This window comes from Alexandromys fortis, unplaced genomic scaffold (genome assembly GCF_014885135.2).
Source record: "Alexandromys fortis isolate MF-2015 unplaced genomic scaffold, M_Fortis_MF-2015_v1.1 scaffold_175, whole genome shotgun sequence".
In the NCBI taxonomy this organism is placed as follows: Eukaryota; Metazoa; Chordata; class Mammalia; order Rodentia; family Cricetidae; genus Alexandromys; species Alexandromys fortis.
In genome coordinates, this window is record NW_026068065.1 from 1,407,252 (window position 1) to 1,427,571 (window position 20,320).

At 37.5% G+C, this 20,320-nt stretch overlaps 1 protein-coding gene across 2 annotated transcripts in view; it reads right to left on the reverse strand.

Moving 5' to 3' along the window:
- Nucleotides 1–20,320, reverse strand: part of Sec63 (SEC63 homolog, protein translocation regulator) — a 73,750-nt gene that overhangs the window by 43,532 nt on the left and 9,898 nt on the right. For both annotated transcript variants that reach the window (XM_050120571.1, XM_050120570.1), the window contains exon 2: nucleotides 6,373–6,472. In XM_050120571.1, the coding sequence (XP_049976528.1) occupies nucleotides 6,373–6,472 (100 nt within the window). The remainder of the gene's footprint in view (nucleotides 1–6,372; nucleotides 6,473–20,320) is intronic.

Below are 20,320 nucleotides of genomic sequence, written 5' to 3' on the forward strand. Positions count from 1 at the left end.
GAACAAAGAAAAAGTCCCTTGTGTGTAAGCGCTTTGTTTCTACCACTGCACTGAGATGACATCTAGGGCCTTTCCCGTCTGTGGTAGGCAAGAACTCTGAGTTACACCCTCAGACTGAGCTTCTGTTCTTTGGCAGAACCTAGCTCAAATGCACTTATTGTTTGGAAACAAGCCTCTTCATCTGGAATCACCTAGAATGATTCCTTAGTTTTCTGTTTATCCAATTTTCAACAAAACAGATTTTTATTCTTCAATGTTCCATAAGCTTTCCCACAATCATGCACTTGCTTTTGTATCTGTCAAAATCTCAGTCCCCGTGTGTGTGTGTGTGTGTGTGTGTGTGTGTGTGTGTGTGTGTGTGTGTGTGTGCGCCTACCTACACAAAATCTATATTCATCCTTCAACTCAACTCAAACAATCCATCCTTCAAAAGCAATCCTTCAGGGCTGGAGAGATGGCTCAGAGGTTAAAAGAACTGACTGCTGTTCTGAAGGTCCTGAGTTCAATTCCCAGCAACCACATGATGGCTCACACCCATCTATAATTAGATCTGGTGCCAAGAACACTATATACATAATAAATAAATTTAAAAAAAAAGCAATCCTTCAAAGAGAACACATTTACAGCTACAAAGCAGCACAAACAATAACTTTTTTCCTTTGACTTGCTGCAAATTCCTTAGGCACCTGAACAAGTTCTTACTCAGTTTTTACTAACCCCTGGGTAGTTTAAACAACAGTGGGAACTGAGATACAAGTTTCTTTCCATTTGGTCAAAACAATATTCTAAACCAAATACACACACATGCTTTGAGAAAGGGTCTCATATGTAGGCTGCCCATAAATTCAGTATGTAAAGGAAAATGACTTCAAACTTCTGACCCTCCTGCTTTCACAGCCCACACAAGTGCTAATCGTGCAGGCTTACACCACCATACCTGATTTTCATGGTTCTAAGGATCAAATCAAAGGCTTCCCGCATGAATGACCACAACTCTACAAAGTAAGTTGCATACCCAGAAATATTTTAAACCTTTCAAGGGTATATAACTTCAAGCTGTTTGCCAGCCTACCTAAATGTCCACATATATGCCCAAAGAGAGAGAACCCTATGTAGAACATCCCCCTCTTATCCTGGACCCAGAAAAAAACCTCCCTAGCTCAACTCCCACCATTATTATACATCAATTTAAAAAGTTTGGTAAGCTGTTTAAGCTATATATCTCAAATCCAAATTCCATGATGGGTTTGACAATTAAATGAGATTTAGAATGTTAAGTACTTTGGAAGTGACTCACATGTAGTAAACATAATCAATTAATGGTAGCTATGGCCTACTAATAGTAACTCTTCCCCAAGTCTTAGGGGCTAGGGATATAGAGCCACAGTAGAATACTGAACTAGCATTTACAAGGTTCAACTCCACTACTACAAAAAACAAAAACAATAGAGTGAATACTTGTAAGCTATTATTTATAGATAATTTACATTGGTATAGTTTTTGTATATTGATGTAAGTTCAAATTATATTTGTTATTTTTGTTTACATTATTTGTATACCTATGCAAAGTATTTCTGTCAGATTGTATATATGCATGTTTCTACCTCTGTTGAGGACATTCTGTATATTGATACAACTTTTAGGATATACTTTCATATTGCATTATATATTACTCCTAACTCTGATCAAGATACTTATACATTGTTTACATTTTGGTCATTGTCCTCATTTGTTGCACATTTGTTTATAGATTATTTAATATTCTGACATGAAGTTTTAGACTTTTAAGTTATACAGGTATTAATATTATAGGTCAATGGTTGTTCATGTTTGTTGTATTTACAGTCAGATCAATTAGGTTCTTAGATGCATAGAGATTATATTCTGTCTAGACAGGTAATCTTCAACCACTTCAAGGATCTGTAGAACATGGCATTTAAATAACTTAGGGTTCTGCTGACATGAGACATGACTGCTCCTGACAGCACCAATCTATTCCCGAGAGAATGTGAGTCCAAAGACACTCCACTTAAAGTGTATTTTCTTCTTGGCACATTTGGCCTTTGGGCAAGGAATTGGCCATACCTCAACCACTGACAAAGTACATAGTATCTGGAAATGGATAAGTAGGACACAAGGAAAAAGACTGTCAAATCTTGCCAAGACAGGGTAAGACAGTTCTGAATAATTTCCTTCCTCTGAAAATGGTCTCTCAGTTACACTAGGCCATAGCCAAAGTTGGTGGCTTCAACGTTACAAATGAGATTTTGGGTGATTGCTCAGGTAGCTAATTGTCTCCATCATATATTACTTGCTTTGAAAGGGGCTTGATTGTATTTCCTGCCTGCTCAAGTAATTATCTCCCTTCTCAGGCCTTCAATGGAGTTGAAGATTAGATAGTTGTAGTTACTGTTCTCTTATGATCTATCCAAGCCATTTCCTATACAAGACTTAGACTCCTTAGGATAGAATGCTTATTAAAACATTTAGCCTATGTTCCTTACTTAATACTGTTTATGCTGGTTGTAATACTAATTATAATTGATATCTGTTCCTAGTGTATATAGTTTTGTATTGGGTTTAGAACTTTCTTATTTAAACAAAAAGGGGAGGTGTCATGGGAGCATATTCTGTTCCTTCAGCCAATAGAATTTAAGATACTAGCCCACTTGAGTGTGGTCTCTTATACTGTAAATGCAGCTGTAAAGCATGCAAGCTCTCTCTTTTGCTTCTGGCTCTTGCTTCCAGCTGCTAGACTGTGTTCCTGTTTGTTCAGAGGACTGTTGTCTAGGACAGTGACCTGTAAATTTTTCCTAAATAATTAACCCTTAATTATTTATAATTCTGAACTAGTGTGGGATTATTTTGTGACTTCTGCCTTCAAAAACCCACCCACAACCAACTCAAAAAGTCTTCTCTGTCTTAGGCCAAGTGAGAGCCCTTCTGTTGTTCTTCCAAAGCAAGTCTTCTCCCTGTCCTTACTGCTTGGTTTAGCAGTACAGAGTACAAAAACTGGTAGAACCAGGAGACAGCCTGAGAACCAGAATTCATATCTCTAGCACTCACATAAAAGCCAGGCAGGTGTGACTGCCCATGAAACCCTAGTGCTTGAGAGGCAGAGATGGGATCCATGGTGTAAACAGGCTAGACAGACTAGCTGGGCAAACTCCAGGTTTAGCAAGAACCCTGTACAATAGTTTTAAATATCAACTTGCCACAATCTAGATCACCTGAAAAAAAAGAACCTTAATTGAGGGACTGCCAGGATCAGATTGGCCTACGGCTACGTCTGGGAATCATCTTGATTGTTAACTGATGCAGGAAGACATAGTCCACTCACTGTGGGTAGCATCATTCCTTGAAAAGTCCTGAGCTACATAAAGATAGAAGAAATCTAGATTAAAGCTAACTAGCAGGAAGAAGGCAAAAAATAGGTATCTCTCAGAATATAGTCCCTGTCCTTGACCATGACTAGCAACAGAAATAAAACTAGAACACCTTATACCTCAGTAAATAAACTAGAAAATATTCAAGAAAGACACCAAATATCAACCTCTGGCTTCCAACATAAACACACACATGTTTACCTGAAGACATGCACCACTCACATTTGAATACACATGCACACCATACCCAAAAACATGTAGTAGATCTTTCTTTAAGAGATGAGGTCTGGGGGGCTAGAGAGATGGCTCAGTGGTTTGCTCTTGCAGAGGACAAAGTTGGGTTCCCAGCACCCACATCAGATGGCTCACAACTCCTGTAACTAGTTACAGAGGATTTGACACCTCTTCTGGACCCTCACATGCATCTGTAACATCTGTATCTGTATCCATATCTCTCTCCTCTCTCTCTCTCTCTCTCTCTCTCTCTCTCTCTCTCTCTCTCTCTCTCTCTCTATATATATATATATATACACATACATATATATGGATACAGATACATATGTGTATCTGTCATATATGTATATGTATCCTCCTGCCATGATGCCATCTACCAAGTTCTAATGTTATTCCAAAGGTCACAAACGAATGGGGCTGACAGACCTTGGACTTCAGCCCCTAAAACTAAAGTAAGCTAAATAAACCTTGTTTCTTTATAAAGTGCCCAAACTCAAGTATGTTATTACAATAACAAAGAAAGAAATGAACTAACATTATATACTAAATTTATTATAATTGTTATTTGGCACTCTCTCCTACAGTTCATACCTTTGAACTATTTAGATTTTGTTAATCACTGTGTATCTAGCACCTTCTATACATGACTTATAATAAGTACATAATTATATCTGAAATTAAAAGGAGGAAATTTTAAACATAAAACTAAAGTTTGTTAATACTCTCAATAATCTAAGAACATTTGAAAATGCTATTCACACACAGTAACTCTTCACTTTGATGAAATCTAAAAGTCTAACAAAACTCATAAAACAGAGATAAGAATGAAAAATCACAAAGGAAAAGCAAACACAAGGACAAGAACAAAATATCCCAGATATGCTAAACTCTATTAGGTGCTTCACACGTGGCATCTGTTCTCAGAGCCAAGAAGAGAAGAGAAGGCTCATGACAGGATCCCCAATGCTGATGAAAACTATTCCAAACAATAAAACCACACTCATTTCCAGAGAGCCAAAGCAAAAGGGGCTGGGGGTGGAGGATACACATGATTATGCTTTATGTCCAATTTTCTAAAAGAAACCCTCCAAAAAGTCAAACATTTTCTCACATGCAGACTCAGTAATTTAACTTAGAAAGTATTCTGCATTTTTTCTTTTAAGTATATTTTCAATATAATTTGGAAGCTACTTCCAGAAATTATATAGCTTAGATTCAGAAATACCGACAGGAAGTATTTAGGTAGTATAAAGTAGCAAGAGTTTTTTTATAATTTCTAAACTTTCTCTGAACTGTTACCAAAATCTATTTAGTCATTATTTGAGCTTCATTATGAATTAGATAAATCATTTATTTATTACCAAAAAGGCCTTCAACTTCTTTTCCTTGAAAACTAGGTTCAAGGCTGACAGAATGGCTCACCTGTCACAAGCCTGTTTCACAAGCCTGATGGCCCAAGTTCAATTCCTAGAGCCCTCATAAGGTACTGAAGAAAAGAATCAATCCACAAAGCTATCCTCTGTCCTCCACACTGATGTAGTGTGCATTGGCACATGTATGCCCACATACACATCATACACACACAATAGATAAATTAGAAGGAAAAAAATGGAGGCCCAGGTACCTGAAGTATTGAGAAAAAATGAGGTGGGGGCTTGAGACTTAAGAATTATTGGCCTAAAACTGGGAATAGCAGTTCAAACTTTTAATCCTCAGAAGCTCAGAAGACAGAGGCAGACGGATACCTGCAAGTTCAAGGCCAGCCTGATCTACATAGCTAGTTTCAGTCCAGCCAGAGCTACATAGTGAGAACCTGTCTCAAAAAAAGAGATGGAGAGAGGGGCGGTGTTTATAAATTTTTAATTTAAAATGAGAATAGACAGCAAATAAAGAGAAAAGAGAGCTATATTGGTCTCAGTGCTAACTCTGCATCTAGCTTCTTATCACTGAGCATCACCACCAAAGCTAAGATTCCCTCTCTGTGCAAAAACCAGTCCTTTCCCTCTTAAACATCTTATTTCAGTCCTCTGAAGTTACACATCTATGTTTAAAACTAGTCTCATCATTTAAACCCAGATTTAAAATAACTGGTTCAACACTTAATCCTCTACCAGATTTTTTTCTTTCTACAGCAGGTAGATGTGGGTAATTTATTTTCTGCAGTAACAACCTTCAGTTCCCATCACAGATAATCTAGTGACTAAGTTAAATAAAGACATGACATTAATTCAGTGTAAAGCACACCCTTTAGCCTCACAGAATCAAATCCTTGATAGTGGATTGTCTAAGCAGATGAGCCTGCTAAAACTAAGGTGATATGGTCCTGCCCACCACATTCACTGCATAATTCTGGCCAAATCAATTTACTTCTTAGCCTTAGCTTAAGGAAAACCATAAACACCTTGAGTTACCACAGAATCAAACATATTAAGCATGAGACTTTAGTTATCACCTTGAAATTGATCTTGTCAGTCTTTGAAATCTTTGATTTTCATATAGACTTCAACCAACAACTCCAGTCCTAGCACATAATATATACAGTCTTCAAACAAGAGCTGACTCTCAAACCCTTCTCATTTTGAGCTTTAACTTGTTCACAGCTCTAAAGCTTACTGTAACAAAACCTCACCCCTCTCACAGGCTACAACTTCTTTACAGTCACACATGTAAGCTATCCTCAGATTCCCTAACTCATAACACCTAGCAAAGAACAAGTACTCAGTATGTTTTGTTATTGAAATCCATTACTTACTTTACTGTAGGAATAATATTTGGCTGGGGTTTTAATAACCGTAAACGATACCACATACATCTTCCATAGACTTTTCTGATATTCTTTAATCGAATTTGTTCTGTCAAGAAAAGTAAAAGCAAGTTAAATTAGTTTTTACAATGAAATCCAAACCAGAGTTAATATCATATTAGCTTTATTACTATCCTAACATTTTGCTGAAACATAAAATCTTGACCATTTATATAATCCTTACAAAAACTCAAACTATGCTAAGCTGTCTATCACAACAAATGATATCGAAAAAACGTTTAACTGATAGGAAGCAAGTATTTTTCATATGAAACTTTCCAAAAATTTAGAAACCAACTTGAGTCAACTATGATCAATTGTCTAAGCATTTCTCTCCTTTTCTTTCTTTGTATAGAACAAAAAGTATAAAATAATTTGAATATGGTTTATGTAGTAACCAAGGAGAAACTACATTCAAGTATGGAAATAATTACCTGGTCAGATATATTCTAACCAACAGGGTTCAGAATTGTATCTACTGAAGATGTAACACTAACAGAATTTGTAGTTTTAACATAAAGAGCAACTGGCAGTTGAAAAAGAGTGGACAGTAAAATTCATTTATCACAAATTTTAATTATTTTATGTTAAATTGGAAAAGTGGATTAAATCTGTAAGAACTTAAGATAGATTTTATATAAGAATGTGACAAAAATTATTTTGGACACTATAAAAAGCTACAATTCAATTAAAAATTTTAACCAAACCTAAAATGTCATGTACTGTTTTACTGAACTTGGCATAATCATTTGGTTTCAATAACTCCTCCCTAGATTTAAAATACATACTTAAGGGGCTGGAGAGATGGCTTCGCAGTTAAGATCATGGCTGTCAAGTTCAAATTGACATGGCTGTCAAGGGGCTGTGAAGCAGTTCTATGATTGCAGTGTAGTTAAGGTCAGTATACCAAACCGTCCTTATGAGAAGAAAAGGACACAACAATTCCATATCTCCTAGCTACTGTTCCCAATAAAGTTGAGATCATGTAATCTGAGTCCAGCTGGACTAATTCTATTGTTGTTTTGATACTGTATTTTAGAAAAAAAATACACAAAACTAAAATCCTTACATGAGATACCGAGTAAGTAAAACAATTTGGTACCCAGGGCCAACAAGGTGCTCAGTGAAAGCCTGACATCCCGGGTTCTATCCCTGGGACACATATGGTGGAAGAAGAGAACTAACTCCTGTAGGTTCCCCTGACTTCTATATGCATGCAAGGCATGAATATGTATGCACATATTTCATCTATTTTGGATTTCTTAAATACCATATAGAGAGGCTGAAGAGATGGCTCAGCAGTTAAGAGTACTGGCTGCTCTTCCAGAGGGCCCAGTTTCAATTCCCAGCACCCACACAGCTAGCTTACAACTAGTCCCAAGGAGGGAACACCTTCAGTCATCTGCAGGCACTGCCCACACATGGCTCACAAGACACAGAAACAGGCAAACCCTCTTACAAGTCATTAGTAGTGACATTGGGATAGGGAGAGGCAAGGCAGGCAGATCTCTGTGAGTTCAAGGCCATCAACCTGGTCTAGAGTGAGTTGCTGGGCAGCCAGGGCTGTATAGAGAAACTCTGTCTCAAACAAATAAAAACACCACCCTTAAACAACAAATTAAAATTAAAAAAACAAACCCACCAGGTAGGTCCAACTGCCCTATTAGTACACTGTGACAAAGGCACTCACATATTGCCTGGCAGAGATATGAATGTAATGAAGACAGATCCAGGCAGAAACAGCAGTAACAAAGGAGTTTTATATATGCCAGTAGACTAATCAAACAAGTTAATATATCAAAAAACTAAAATGTACTTTTTCCTGTCCAAGAAGATAGTGACAGATATAAAAAGACAGAAGACTAAACCTGGACTATTAGTCTGGAAGTGAAGTGAAAGCAACAATATGAATAAAAATATAAACCTGGGTGTGATGGTACACGCCTTTAATCCCAGCACCCGAGAGGCAGGTGAATCTCTGTGAGTTCAAGGCCAGCCTGGTTGACAGAGCTAAACTAGTTCCAGGATGGCCAAGACTACACAAAGAACCCCCCCTCCCCCCGCAGCTTCAAAAAACTAAACAAACAGCCGGGTGGTGGTGGTGCACGCCTTTAATCCCAGCACTCGGGAGGCAGAGGCAGGCGGATCTCTGTGAATTCGAGGCCAGCCTGGTCTACAAGAGCTAGTTCCAGGAGAGGCTCCAAAGCCACAGAGAAACCCTGTGGGGGGGGGGGGGACTAAATAAATAAATAGAGTATGGGCACTGTTTTCCCTACAAATTCCTACATATTCCCTACCTCTGTGTACTAAGTAAGACAGCAAAATCCCAATAGCAGTGAGCATGCTATACAGATTTTGGCTTCTAAATAATAGGTGTCAGACATCTCAGTGCCCAGAAACCAGAAATCCTTGTACCTTTCTGAAAAATATTAATTATCACAGAAGAAAAGAATGACTTTCCAATGCGGAATCAAGTCTCCCAGGATGGCCACATCCTCATGCAAGGAACCATCTTAAATGTCAAACAAACTTTCAAATAAGTGAATTAAGGATCTTGAAATGGGGAGGTTAGCCTAGTAGGTCCAATATAATCAAGGAGTGCTTCTCAGAGAGAGAGATAAGAGAGATAAGACAGGAAGTGATAACATATTAGGATCAAAGGTTAGAATGATGCTCCTTTGAAGATGAATAAGGGGCCACAAGCCAAAGAATATAGACTGTCTCTAGAAGCTGGAAACTTCTGCTCAGGTCAGCTCAGTGAGTTCTACTTCAAGGTCTCCAGAAGGAAAAAGCCCTAGCAACATCATTACTGTCTAGAAAAACCCATTTATACTTCTCCAAACCATTGTACAGTTTAACTCTGAAATAAGTTCATTTACCAACTTCTATTTAGAATTAGTAGTTTCAGAGAGTAATTAGCAATACCATTAACTTATGACATAATTTTGATTCTGTTTTAATGTATGTGTGTGTGCATGGCTCCTGATTGTCTGTGTGTACGTGCATTTGGGAGCCGACAGAGACAAGAAGAGGTTACTGGATCCCCAGAATTAGAGTTAAAGGTGGTTCTGAGCCTCTACAAGAGTTAAAGTAAGTGTACTTAACCTCTAAGCCATTCCTCCAGAGCCTAAGTCGTGGATTTTAAAGAAAGTATCCATTTATAGAAAAGAAAGCACATTTTCCACTTATGGATACAAGTTATGACAGAAGATATAAAGCTAATTGTTTTTCTAGTTCTAATTCTGTCCTGGATTTTCTGGGTTTGGTGGCAGAAAAGTACATAAATAAAAAAGTACATTGATATTGAAAGTGTAAAATGTAATGTAAAGCTCCACATTCCAAATGCCTATTCCAACTACAGAAGTTCACTATGTTATATAAACTTTTGATCTACTTAATTTTGGTGTGTGACGTTTTTATTTGTTTACAAGGTTTTTATAATAAAGTTTCTAAAATTAAAAAATATATAGAAAAAAAATATTGTTATAATCTAACTGGCAAAAAACATCACCTAAATAAAATTGTCAAAAAGCTCTGACTTAATTTTTCAGTTAAAATAAGCATGTCAGTACATACTTTGATAGTCTAAAGACTACAAAAACAACCAATAAATTTTAGAACACAATGTCTGCAAATTACTAATCTTATAAAATGAGACATGCAATTTATTTCATTACAAGCTACTTAAAAGAAAAAGATGTGCTACTTTTTTCTAAAAGTAATTCTTGAAGTATTTCCCAAATCTTGAATTCAGAAAATAGTATTAAGAATTAAATATTATATTCAGCATTCCAAGAAGTTTGAGAATATCCATTTTCTAGTTACCTGAGGTCTCTCTACATCTCGCTGACACTGTATCACCTCACTCAGGCCATATCTACTCACTGTCTACAGTTTTTTAAAATCAATTAAAAAAATAGGCCTGGTAATTTGAATGAGAATGTCTCCGTAAGCTCAGATATTTTGATACTTGGTCCCCAAGTGGTGGCGCTGTTTGGAGAGGTTTGGGAGATATAGCCTTGTTTGGAGGAGATAATGTCACAGGCTTTGAGAATTTAAATCAAGTCACTGAGTTCACTCTCTCTGCTTCCTACTTGGGATTCAAGACTTAAGCCCCCAGCCTCCTGCTCTAAGGCCTGCTGCTTGTTCTCATGCTTCCCCACCAAACAGACTCTGATCCCCCAGGAAACAGAAGCCAAATAAAACCTTTCTATAAATTACCTTGGACATGGTGTTTTATCACAGCAACAGAAAAGTAACCAATATAACAGACAAGCAAGTTTTGTTTTTTGTTTTTACAATAGTGGAGTATTTTTTTTAGGATACCAGAAAAGAGGAAAAGAATGAAATAATCACAAATAAAAATGATCTAGTCATCCTAACCACGGAATAGAATAACAGAAACTAAAAGTTCTTTTATATCTTTTTTTTATTTTAATTTTTTTCCCCATTACATTCTTAACTTGGAGGTTTGTCTTTTGTCCTGGCTGATTTAGAACCATTTGTATGTGGAAGCGAGAGAATAATCAATCACTAATACCTGCTCATCATCCTCACCACCCAGTACACAATCAGGTTAATCTAAATAGGAATGCAGATTTGGGTTAATCCACCTATGCAAATACTGACAATAGAGAAGGGAGCACAGGGGATAACTGATCAACAGAGCACAACTCGTAAGAGCAGTGTGAAACTACCCCATCACCAGAAAGATACCCAATGCCCAGGAAGCTTTGACAAAAGAAGTGCAAACCAATACAAAGGAAGCAGTTTAAATAGACCAAGAGTTAGCCTAGTAACTGACTGAACATCAGCACGTTATTTATGCAATATACTCATCTACCTTAATTTTCTTTTCCTTTTATACTACAAGTATAAAACAAGTACTACAGAGTAGGTTTTTGCTGTTGTTTTTAACCTCAGCCTTACTGATATCTTTAAGTCAATTCTTTGTTTTCAATTGCTAGCCTGTTTATTATAATGATAGTAACAGCTAGGTGCCAAAAGCAACTGCCTGGTGGAAAACAATTAGACACTCCCCATGGAGCTGGAGAGATAGATAGTAGCCTGGTCTATAGGAGCTAGTTCCAATCAAGGCTACACAGCCATCCAAACAAGGCTACACAGAAAAAGCCTGTCTCAAAAAATTAAAAAAAAAAAGGAAGGAAGGAAGGAAGGAAGGAAGGAAGGAAGGAAGGAAGGAAGGAAGGAAGGAAGGAAGGAAGGAAGGAAGGAAGGAACGAACGAACGAAAGAACAAGGTGAGAGAGAAGGAGAAAACCAGGGCCGGACAGATGGGTCAGTGGCTATGAGTACTGCTCTTATAAAAAGCACCTAAGTTTGTTTCCTAGCACTTATGTCAGGCAGTTCACAGCCACCTACAACTACAGCTCTAGGGAATCCAAAGCCCTCTTCTAGCCTCCAAAGTCACCCACATATATGTGGTATACACTAACAATATATAAAAGTAAATAAATATTTTAATATTTTTAAATAAAAATAGCAAGCCAGATCTTCTATCACTTCACTACCTGAAACTCTTCGGTAGCTCTCTATTGCTCCTACAATGAAATCCAAGCTTCTTGGAGACACATCTGAGTAGGAGACCAGCACTGATTCGGCAGACCAGACAATTTTCCTCATTGGCCACATCTCTGTCACATTAATCTCCTTTGTTCTGAGAACATGTCAAACACTTTTCAGTCTCAATAGCTTACATACACAATAGCTCACACACAATTGTTACCTCAGCCTAAAATAGGCCTTTCTCCAACCAACACAGAACATGAAATGACTAGGCTCCTTTTGTCATTCAGCTCTCAGCTGTTGGGAATGTTCTGAGGAAGGCCTTCTGTGAACGAACACAGTACTTATTATGTGGTTTTTTGATAGTTTACATGTAGTATGCCAATTACTCATTCCCAAAACTCCCAGGAAGTAACCGTCATTACAAAGATAAGGTCTATACTGTTCACCCTATATTCTGTTACAAGCATAGTAGATGATAGGTACTTAGTATTGTAAAACTTTAAAACAATTCTGAGCCCTCTCAGTCCCAGCAGTAGTGCTCCCCTCCCCGCTGGGAACGAAGGACCTATGTACTAAGATGTTGGGAACTTTCCATCTCCCTAAATAGGGGCAAGATAACCCTTAGGTGTTGACTCAGTTACTGATGTTTTGACTCAGGCCCTAGGAAAGGGGCAAAATGACCCTCAGATGTTTCCCTCTTACCTCATCTGATCTGGCAACCACTCTCCAGCCAATTATTGGTAATAACCCTTTTGAATAAGCCAATCATAATTGTTAAAGAACAATCCCCAGACACCCCCTTGCTTCTGTGGTTTTTTCCTTTAAAAGTAGCCTGTACCAGCTATTCGGGGTCTTTCTGGCCTCTAATGCTGAAAGACCCTGTCATGACAGAATTAATAAAATCCTCATGCTTTTACATCAGCTGTGGTGTGAGGGATGGAGCGACTCCTCCTTGGTGATTGGACTCTAGGGTCCAACGGTATTTAGTGTATGAATTATTTCATTTAGAACTTTCAATGAAGTAAATAACATTGAGTATGTAGATATATACTGCTGTAACTATTATTAAAAAAAAAAAGTACTGAGGCTCACAGAAACTTAATAACTTGCTCGAAGTTACAGCTCTTTCCTAAAGAACATCAAATAACTACTATGAAATAGAGATGGGACTTTTGCAAAAGTTAAGATTCACAAGCCTGAAAATTTAACCCTTTTATTATATTGCCTCCCTCTAATAAAGGAATACCTAGATTATTCAGACAATTCTCAAAGAACTAAAACATGCCTGTGCCCCTCTTCTCATGAACTCTCTTATACCTACCCTAACTTCACCTCCAAAGTGAAAAATTAATATGAAGAAATCAAAATATTTAAGACTAAAATCCTTTCTCACATAGCAGGGATAATAATAATAATTAAAAAAAAAGAATAAAATTCTTTCTGTTTCCTCTGCCACCATGTGCCTGTGAAAAAAGTTTGTGGTGAAAAGGGGGCAAAGAAAGGTTGTGAAGTTCACCTTGACTTAGCACACTGTAGAAGATAGAACCATGGGTGCTGTCAAACTAAAACAATTCCTCCAGAAGAGCATGACAGTGAACAGGAAAGTTGGGAATTTTGGAGGGGTTGAGACCATCCAATAGAGCAAGAGCAAGTTGACTGTCACTTCTGAGGTGCCTTTCTCCAAAAGGTATATGAAATATTGCACCAAATATATTTGAAGGCCAGGCTGTAGTGATGCATGCCTTTAATCCCAGCACTGAGAAGGCACAGGCAGGCAGATCTGTGAGTTTCAGGCCAGCATGTCTACAAAGCCCGTTTCAGGACAGCCAGAGCTGTTACAGAGAAACTTTCGGGGAAGGGGGGGGGGGTGTTGATTGTTTTTTGAAGAGCAATCTCTGAGACTGGTTGCTCACGGTTGCCAGTAACAAAAAGAACTATTATCTGTGTTACTTCCAGATTAACCAAGACTAAAGGGAGGAGAAGAAAAGACACATTGGTCTGGAATGTTTTGTATGAATTTTTAAATAAAATTTAGGACAAAAAATAATTAAAAACTCATTAGATGTAATCTCCAATAAAGTCAAGTGAAGCAAAGTTTTTCAACCCCCTAAAAATAAAACAGTGAAAAATTTTTATGCTGAAGAGTAAAGGAAGGCAAGCTAATAAATTAAATTTGGAAGGAGAATCAGAAGCTTGATCTCCAGGGCAGCAATCCCGGAAAGTAATATGAAATCTAAGAAGCAGGAGCCTGTTAGGAGACCCTTACACTCTAGGAAGAGATGGTACTGTGTCACTCTGACTTCTAGTTCCAGGATGGGATCCTTCCTCCATTACACACTCAGACATCTACCATGGAGCTATCATCAGTCAGTGCTACACTGTTTGACTTTCTGCCACCAAAATATTTAGCCTAGGCCACATGAGACCCTGACACAAAAATACTAGGGAAAAAAATGTAGTATTGTATAAAAAACAATGAAGAATATTCATGTTTGGGACAGACACAATTTTTATATTTTCCATGTATAGTTGGTAATACCATGAATCCTCATATTAAAAGTCCACTTGCAAGCATGAAGCACCATTTTTTAAAAAACTATTTTTAATTAAGTGTGTTTGTGTGTAGATATGTACATGAGCACATGAGCCCTCTCCCATGAAGTCAGGAGAGGACGTCAGATCCCTTGGGCACTGAATACAAGTGGCTGTGACTGTGAGCTGCTAGATATGGTGTTAGGAACCCAACTTGAGCAAAAACACCAACCATATTTAACTAGAGAACCATCTTTCCAACCCTGGAACAACCATTATTTTAATTTAATTTAATTTATTTATTTGGAGATAGGGTCTCACCATGTAGCTCTGGCTGCCCTGGAACATGTATTTTGGCTAGGCTAGCCTCACTGAGATTCACCTGTCTCTGCCTCCCAAATGCTGATATTAAAGGTATGTACCATCACAGACTGGCAGGAATCACTACTCTTAAGTAACCAATATTAAAGTTAATTTTGACTTCTCTACGCTCAAGGCTGTTGAAGACTGAAAAATCTATCTTACCCATTAATAAATATCTTTCCTCTTTACATCTGCCTGGAGTATATTAAGTATTATATAAATGTGCACAGAAAATTATAAACTCTTTTATACAACAATGCTTAGAAATAAGATCTACTATGTACCAAGATCCTTCGGAACACTGGAGATACACCAAGGACAACAACAACTCTTGGTCCAGACATGTAGTACAGTTGGTAGAATGATTGAACAGCATCTAACAGGCCCTAAGTTCTAAACTATATAAAGCTGGCACAATAGTGTATCTATAATAGCATTTCTGAGATGCATACAAGAAGATCAGTGGAAGGAAGAAGCAGAATAAGAAGTTCAAAGTCATCCTCCACTACTTGGAAAAGTTGGGGGTCCTCCTGGAATACATAAGACCCAAAACCCTCCTCTTCTTACACTATATAGTGTAGTAGAGTAATGAAATAACATTAGTTGGGCAGTGGTGGCACATACCTTTAATCCCAGCATTCAGGAAGCAGAGGCAGGTAGACCTTGTCTACAGAGCAAGTTCAGGACAGTCAGGACTACATAGAGAAACCTTGTCTCAAATAAACAAAAGAAAAAGAAAGATAGAACAGACAGACAGGACAGAGAGACAGAGACAGAAAGAAAGAAGGAGGGAGAAAGAGGGAGGGAGGGAGGATAAACAAGTAAATATCGCAGAGGAACATGGGGTGACAAAATGAGCTCACTGTGAAGATGACATCTGAGCAAAGAGAATGGGGACAAAGGCGAAGGCAATGTGGCTACCCAGAAGAAAAGTACTGCAGGCCAAGCAAACAGTAAGGCGAAGGGAGAGAAAGAGTACTCAAGAAGAGAGTAGTACAGCTCCAACTGGGAAAAGAATGGGGTTCACAAGGCACTGAGGCAAGGTTTCATCAACCCATAACCCTTTTACAGAGAAATTTTTACACAACACTGGGTATATGTGTATAAAATAGGTACACCTGTCAAACATTTACTGATAAATCATAAAACTGAAAATAATTCTTAGTATACATATTATTTTTACCATTTCTTTTAAAAGAAAGCAATCTGCATACTAATGAGATGGCTTTGCTTATTTATTTTTAGTCTTGGCTGAAAATTTAGTAGTACAGGACATATAGCATTCTCAATGTTACTTGAAATCCTGAATTATTATAATCATCAAGGCTGATAACTACACTTAGTTAGCATAAATACATACTACAAAATATATAAGTATATTTAAGGACATTTTTGAAATTATTGGAAATTCTGTTCTAATTCTAAAATAAATTTTAATGCTTTTTTTTTTCAAATGAAATTCAAGTCAACTCACCAAATATGATTTTAAAATTCAAACGTCCTAGGAGCAGAAAAGATGGCTCAGTAGTTAAGAGTCCTGCTTTCCCTTCCTGCTCGAGCATGCACCCACACCAGGCTGCCCACAACTACATTTAACTCCAGCTCCAGGGGATCAGACACCCTCTTTTGGCCTCTGTAGAGGCACACAAACATATACAAAAAAATCAAATAAAATAAATTTTATCGGCTGGAGAGATGGCTTATCAGGAAAGAGAACTTGCTACTCTTCCAGAGAACCGAGATTCAGTTTCCAACATGCACATCCAAAACTCCAGATTCCCAGTTCCACAGGATCTGATGCTCTTCTGGCCTCCATAGGCACAAATGCATATACACATATGCAGATAAGCATTCATATATATATAAATATAAAAATAAATCTTTAAAAAGCATTTTAACAATACAATCCAAAGATATACTAATTTTGTACTTAACATTCTGAGCAATGACAGTAAGAAAGTCTTTGTTTTCCACAACTAAATCATTATGCACCTATAAAAGCACAAAACTTGAAGGTACAGTGAAGAACACAGCATTTACAAGAGTTGAGTATGAATTGCGGTATTTCAGGCAGTCTGCATCACTGCACAGGGTCATGTTCAGAATTAGGGTCACAGGGAAGTCCAGAGACACAATGCAGGTGAGTGATGACAGAAAAACTTGAAATTCATTTTTCATCTGACTTTGAATCAAAAATGAGTTCCAAACATTCAAAAGTGTAAAGAGTTAAAACCATTAACTTTCTTAGTAAAAAAAAAAAAATGATTAAACTTGTATAACCTTGAAATTGTCAATAGAATCTTAGGTATGTTCCCAATAATATAAATGAACAAAAGGAAATTAATTGGACTTCAACAAAATTTAAACTTTTTGGTTTTGGTTTTATTAAAGGGCATTACCAAGAAAGTAGAGAGATAATAGCAGCTCTAACTCTAGTTCCAAGAAATGCAAGGCTCTCTTCTGCCCTCCCTGGGTATCAAGCACACACACAGTGTGTATACATACAAGCAGGCAATACACATAAACACAAAAATCAATCTGAAAAGCAAATTTAAGTATTTAAAACTTTTCTAACTTTTAGCATGCCACTATTACCACGAGAAGATGAAATACTTTATCCAGCTAACATGCACAGCGCTTGTTTCCAGTCCTCTTATACTCTTTAGAGTGCTCTGAACATAACAATTCAAGCATCTAATTCTAATCCTCCCACACCCCATGCAAGTTACCCAAACAAGACTATGCATATTGCACTCATCATTTTATTGTTTTCTGTACCTATTACTAATGTCAATTACCAAAAAAAAAAAATCGAAGGTTGAAAAGATTTAGAATCTGTATGAGAAAATTTCTTCATCCATGACAATTCCAAAAAGTAAGAAATTTTTTTTTCAAGAATACTAACAAGAATTTTCAAATAAACAATGTGGCCTTGGCAGAAATGGCATAACATTTCTTATTAATAAGGAGTCTGGTAATGAGGGAAATGGCTTTTTTTGTCTTCTGAGTTTTTTTGTTTTGTTTACTTTTATTTATGGAAGGGAGTGGTACATGAACATGCATGTGAAGCCAAGGCAACCTGCAGAATTCAGTTCTCACCTTCTAGCATATGGGTTCAGGAATCAAATTCAGATCATAAAAGCGTTGTGAGCCATCACTAGACCTAGGAAATTGTGGTGGTGTTAGTGTTTGCTTGCTTGCTTACCTGCTTGCTTGTTTGGGACAGGGTTTCTCTGTGTAGCTCTGGCTGTCTGGGACCTTGCTCAATACACTAGGCTGGTCTCAAGCTCAGAGATCCACCTGTTTCTGCCTCCTGATACTGGATTTAAAGGTGTGCACCACCACAACTTTCAAGCCACGTGTTTCTGGTTTGAACCAATAAGATCTCATCCACCATCACCATCCAGCTAAATACAGGAAATTTTTAGAGTCTGGAGGCTAGACATGCTCTCTCTCTCTCTCTCTCTCTCTCTCTCTCTCTCTCTCTCTCTCTCTCGCGTGCGTGCGCACATGCACGAACAACAACTTTCTTTGTGAGTGAACAAAATGTATGACTTAGAGAACAAGTATCTGGGAAAACAGTCTTGCTTGGTGATACATGGGTTTAATCCCAGCACTCAGGTGGCAGAAGCTAGTGGGTCTCTTGAGTTCCAGACCAACCAGGGATACATAATAAAAATCTCTCAATAATAAAGAGAAAGGGAAACAGGAGCGCCCCTGGAGCACCTATGTTGGGCAGTGCAAAACCACCTATAACTTCAGCTCCAAGAAAACGCCCTCATCTGGCTTCCTAAAACCCCTTCATATACACGCAAAAACACACACATATACACATAATCTTAAAACTTTTTAATTGGAGAAAATTAACTAATCTTTAACTTTCCCGGTTCTCCCAAGATAAAGTGTGTATGTAAACTAACCATTAAACAAAAATAATTTTACATCTTACTAATCCAATGTTTGTCACATCTATAAAGCCTGAATGTACCCTAATTCCTTCACCCAGGTGGTTTCCTCTGTGTATATAGACTACATACCTGATAATGAACCCCTTCAATCAAAATAAAATACACAGAATTTTTTTCCTAAACAATCACACGTTCTTCTGTCTCTAATATCCCTTCAAGATATAAAGTCTTAAAAAGATTATATGCGGGCTGGAGAGATGGCTCAGCGGTTAAAAGCATTGCCTGCTCTTCCAAAGGTCCGAGTTCAATTCCCGGCAACCACATGGTGGCTCACAACCATCTGTAATGACGTCTGGTGCCCTCTTCTGGCCTGCAGGCATACACACTGACAGAATATTGTATACATAATAAATAAATAAATAAATAAATAAATAAATAAATAAATAAATAAAAGATTATATGCCCTATTTAAGTATATACATTCACAAAATACAATGCTTTGAGAGACTAGAGAGATAGATGGCTCCAGTTAGGAACATGTGCGCTCCTTTTACCAAAACCTGCGTTCCAATTCCAGCACCCACACACAGCAGTTCACAATTGCTTTAAACACAAACCTAATATCAACCAGTTCTTTTCTAATTAAAAAAAATTAAAAATGGTGGCTCACAACAATTTATAGTTCTAGTTCCAGGGAATCCAATGCCCTCTTGTGACTTCCAGAAGCACCAGACACAACCATTAGGTACACAGACATAACATTAGGTACATAGACATAACACAAGTAAAATACCCACAGACTTTTTTTAAAAAATGTTCATCCCAATCCTTTTCACTATATGCACTTCACAAACTAACTGGGCTGATCATCAAATAACTTCCAATAGACCAGAAGTCAATGAAAAGGGAAATAAATATATAAGAAATAAACTGCCCAAGCTATCTCAAAATTTTTTTAATCTAGTCACATTTCTATAGTCTAACATCTCAATAAAATGAGATAAGATAGACTCTCAGTTCCATATAGTTTCCCAACTTCTAAACTATTCTCCACTACATTCAAAAAAGCAAAACCAGCCAGATGTCATTGCTCTGTTGCTTCCTAGGTTAGTAACAGGACAAAAACTAAGCTTCTCAAAATGGTTTGCTTGGCCCGAGCCAATTAAATTTCAAATCTGCCATTTACTTACATGCTTTTTTGCAGTGTTCCCCTACTTACAGAAACCTCGGTCAACAAATGCCGTCCAATGTGGACAACTACATCCACATAAAACCTGAGAGAGCTTGGGAAGTAATTCTAGACACAAAAGAACAGAGTTAAGCACAGCTTCTTAGTAGCAGCATTTTCTCAGATGGGCTCTGTTTGCTAGAGACAAGCACATCTCATTTAAGAAAGGCTTCCTGACTCAGCTTTTTTTTTTTTTTTTTTTTTTTTTGCTTCTTTGAGATGGGGTTTCCCGTAGCCCAGGCTACCTCAAATTTGCTTTAGAGCCGAGATTGGCCTTGAACTCCTCATCTCCTGCCTGCTCTTCCCAAGCGCTGAGATTACGAGTGTAATACCTCCAC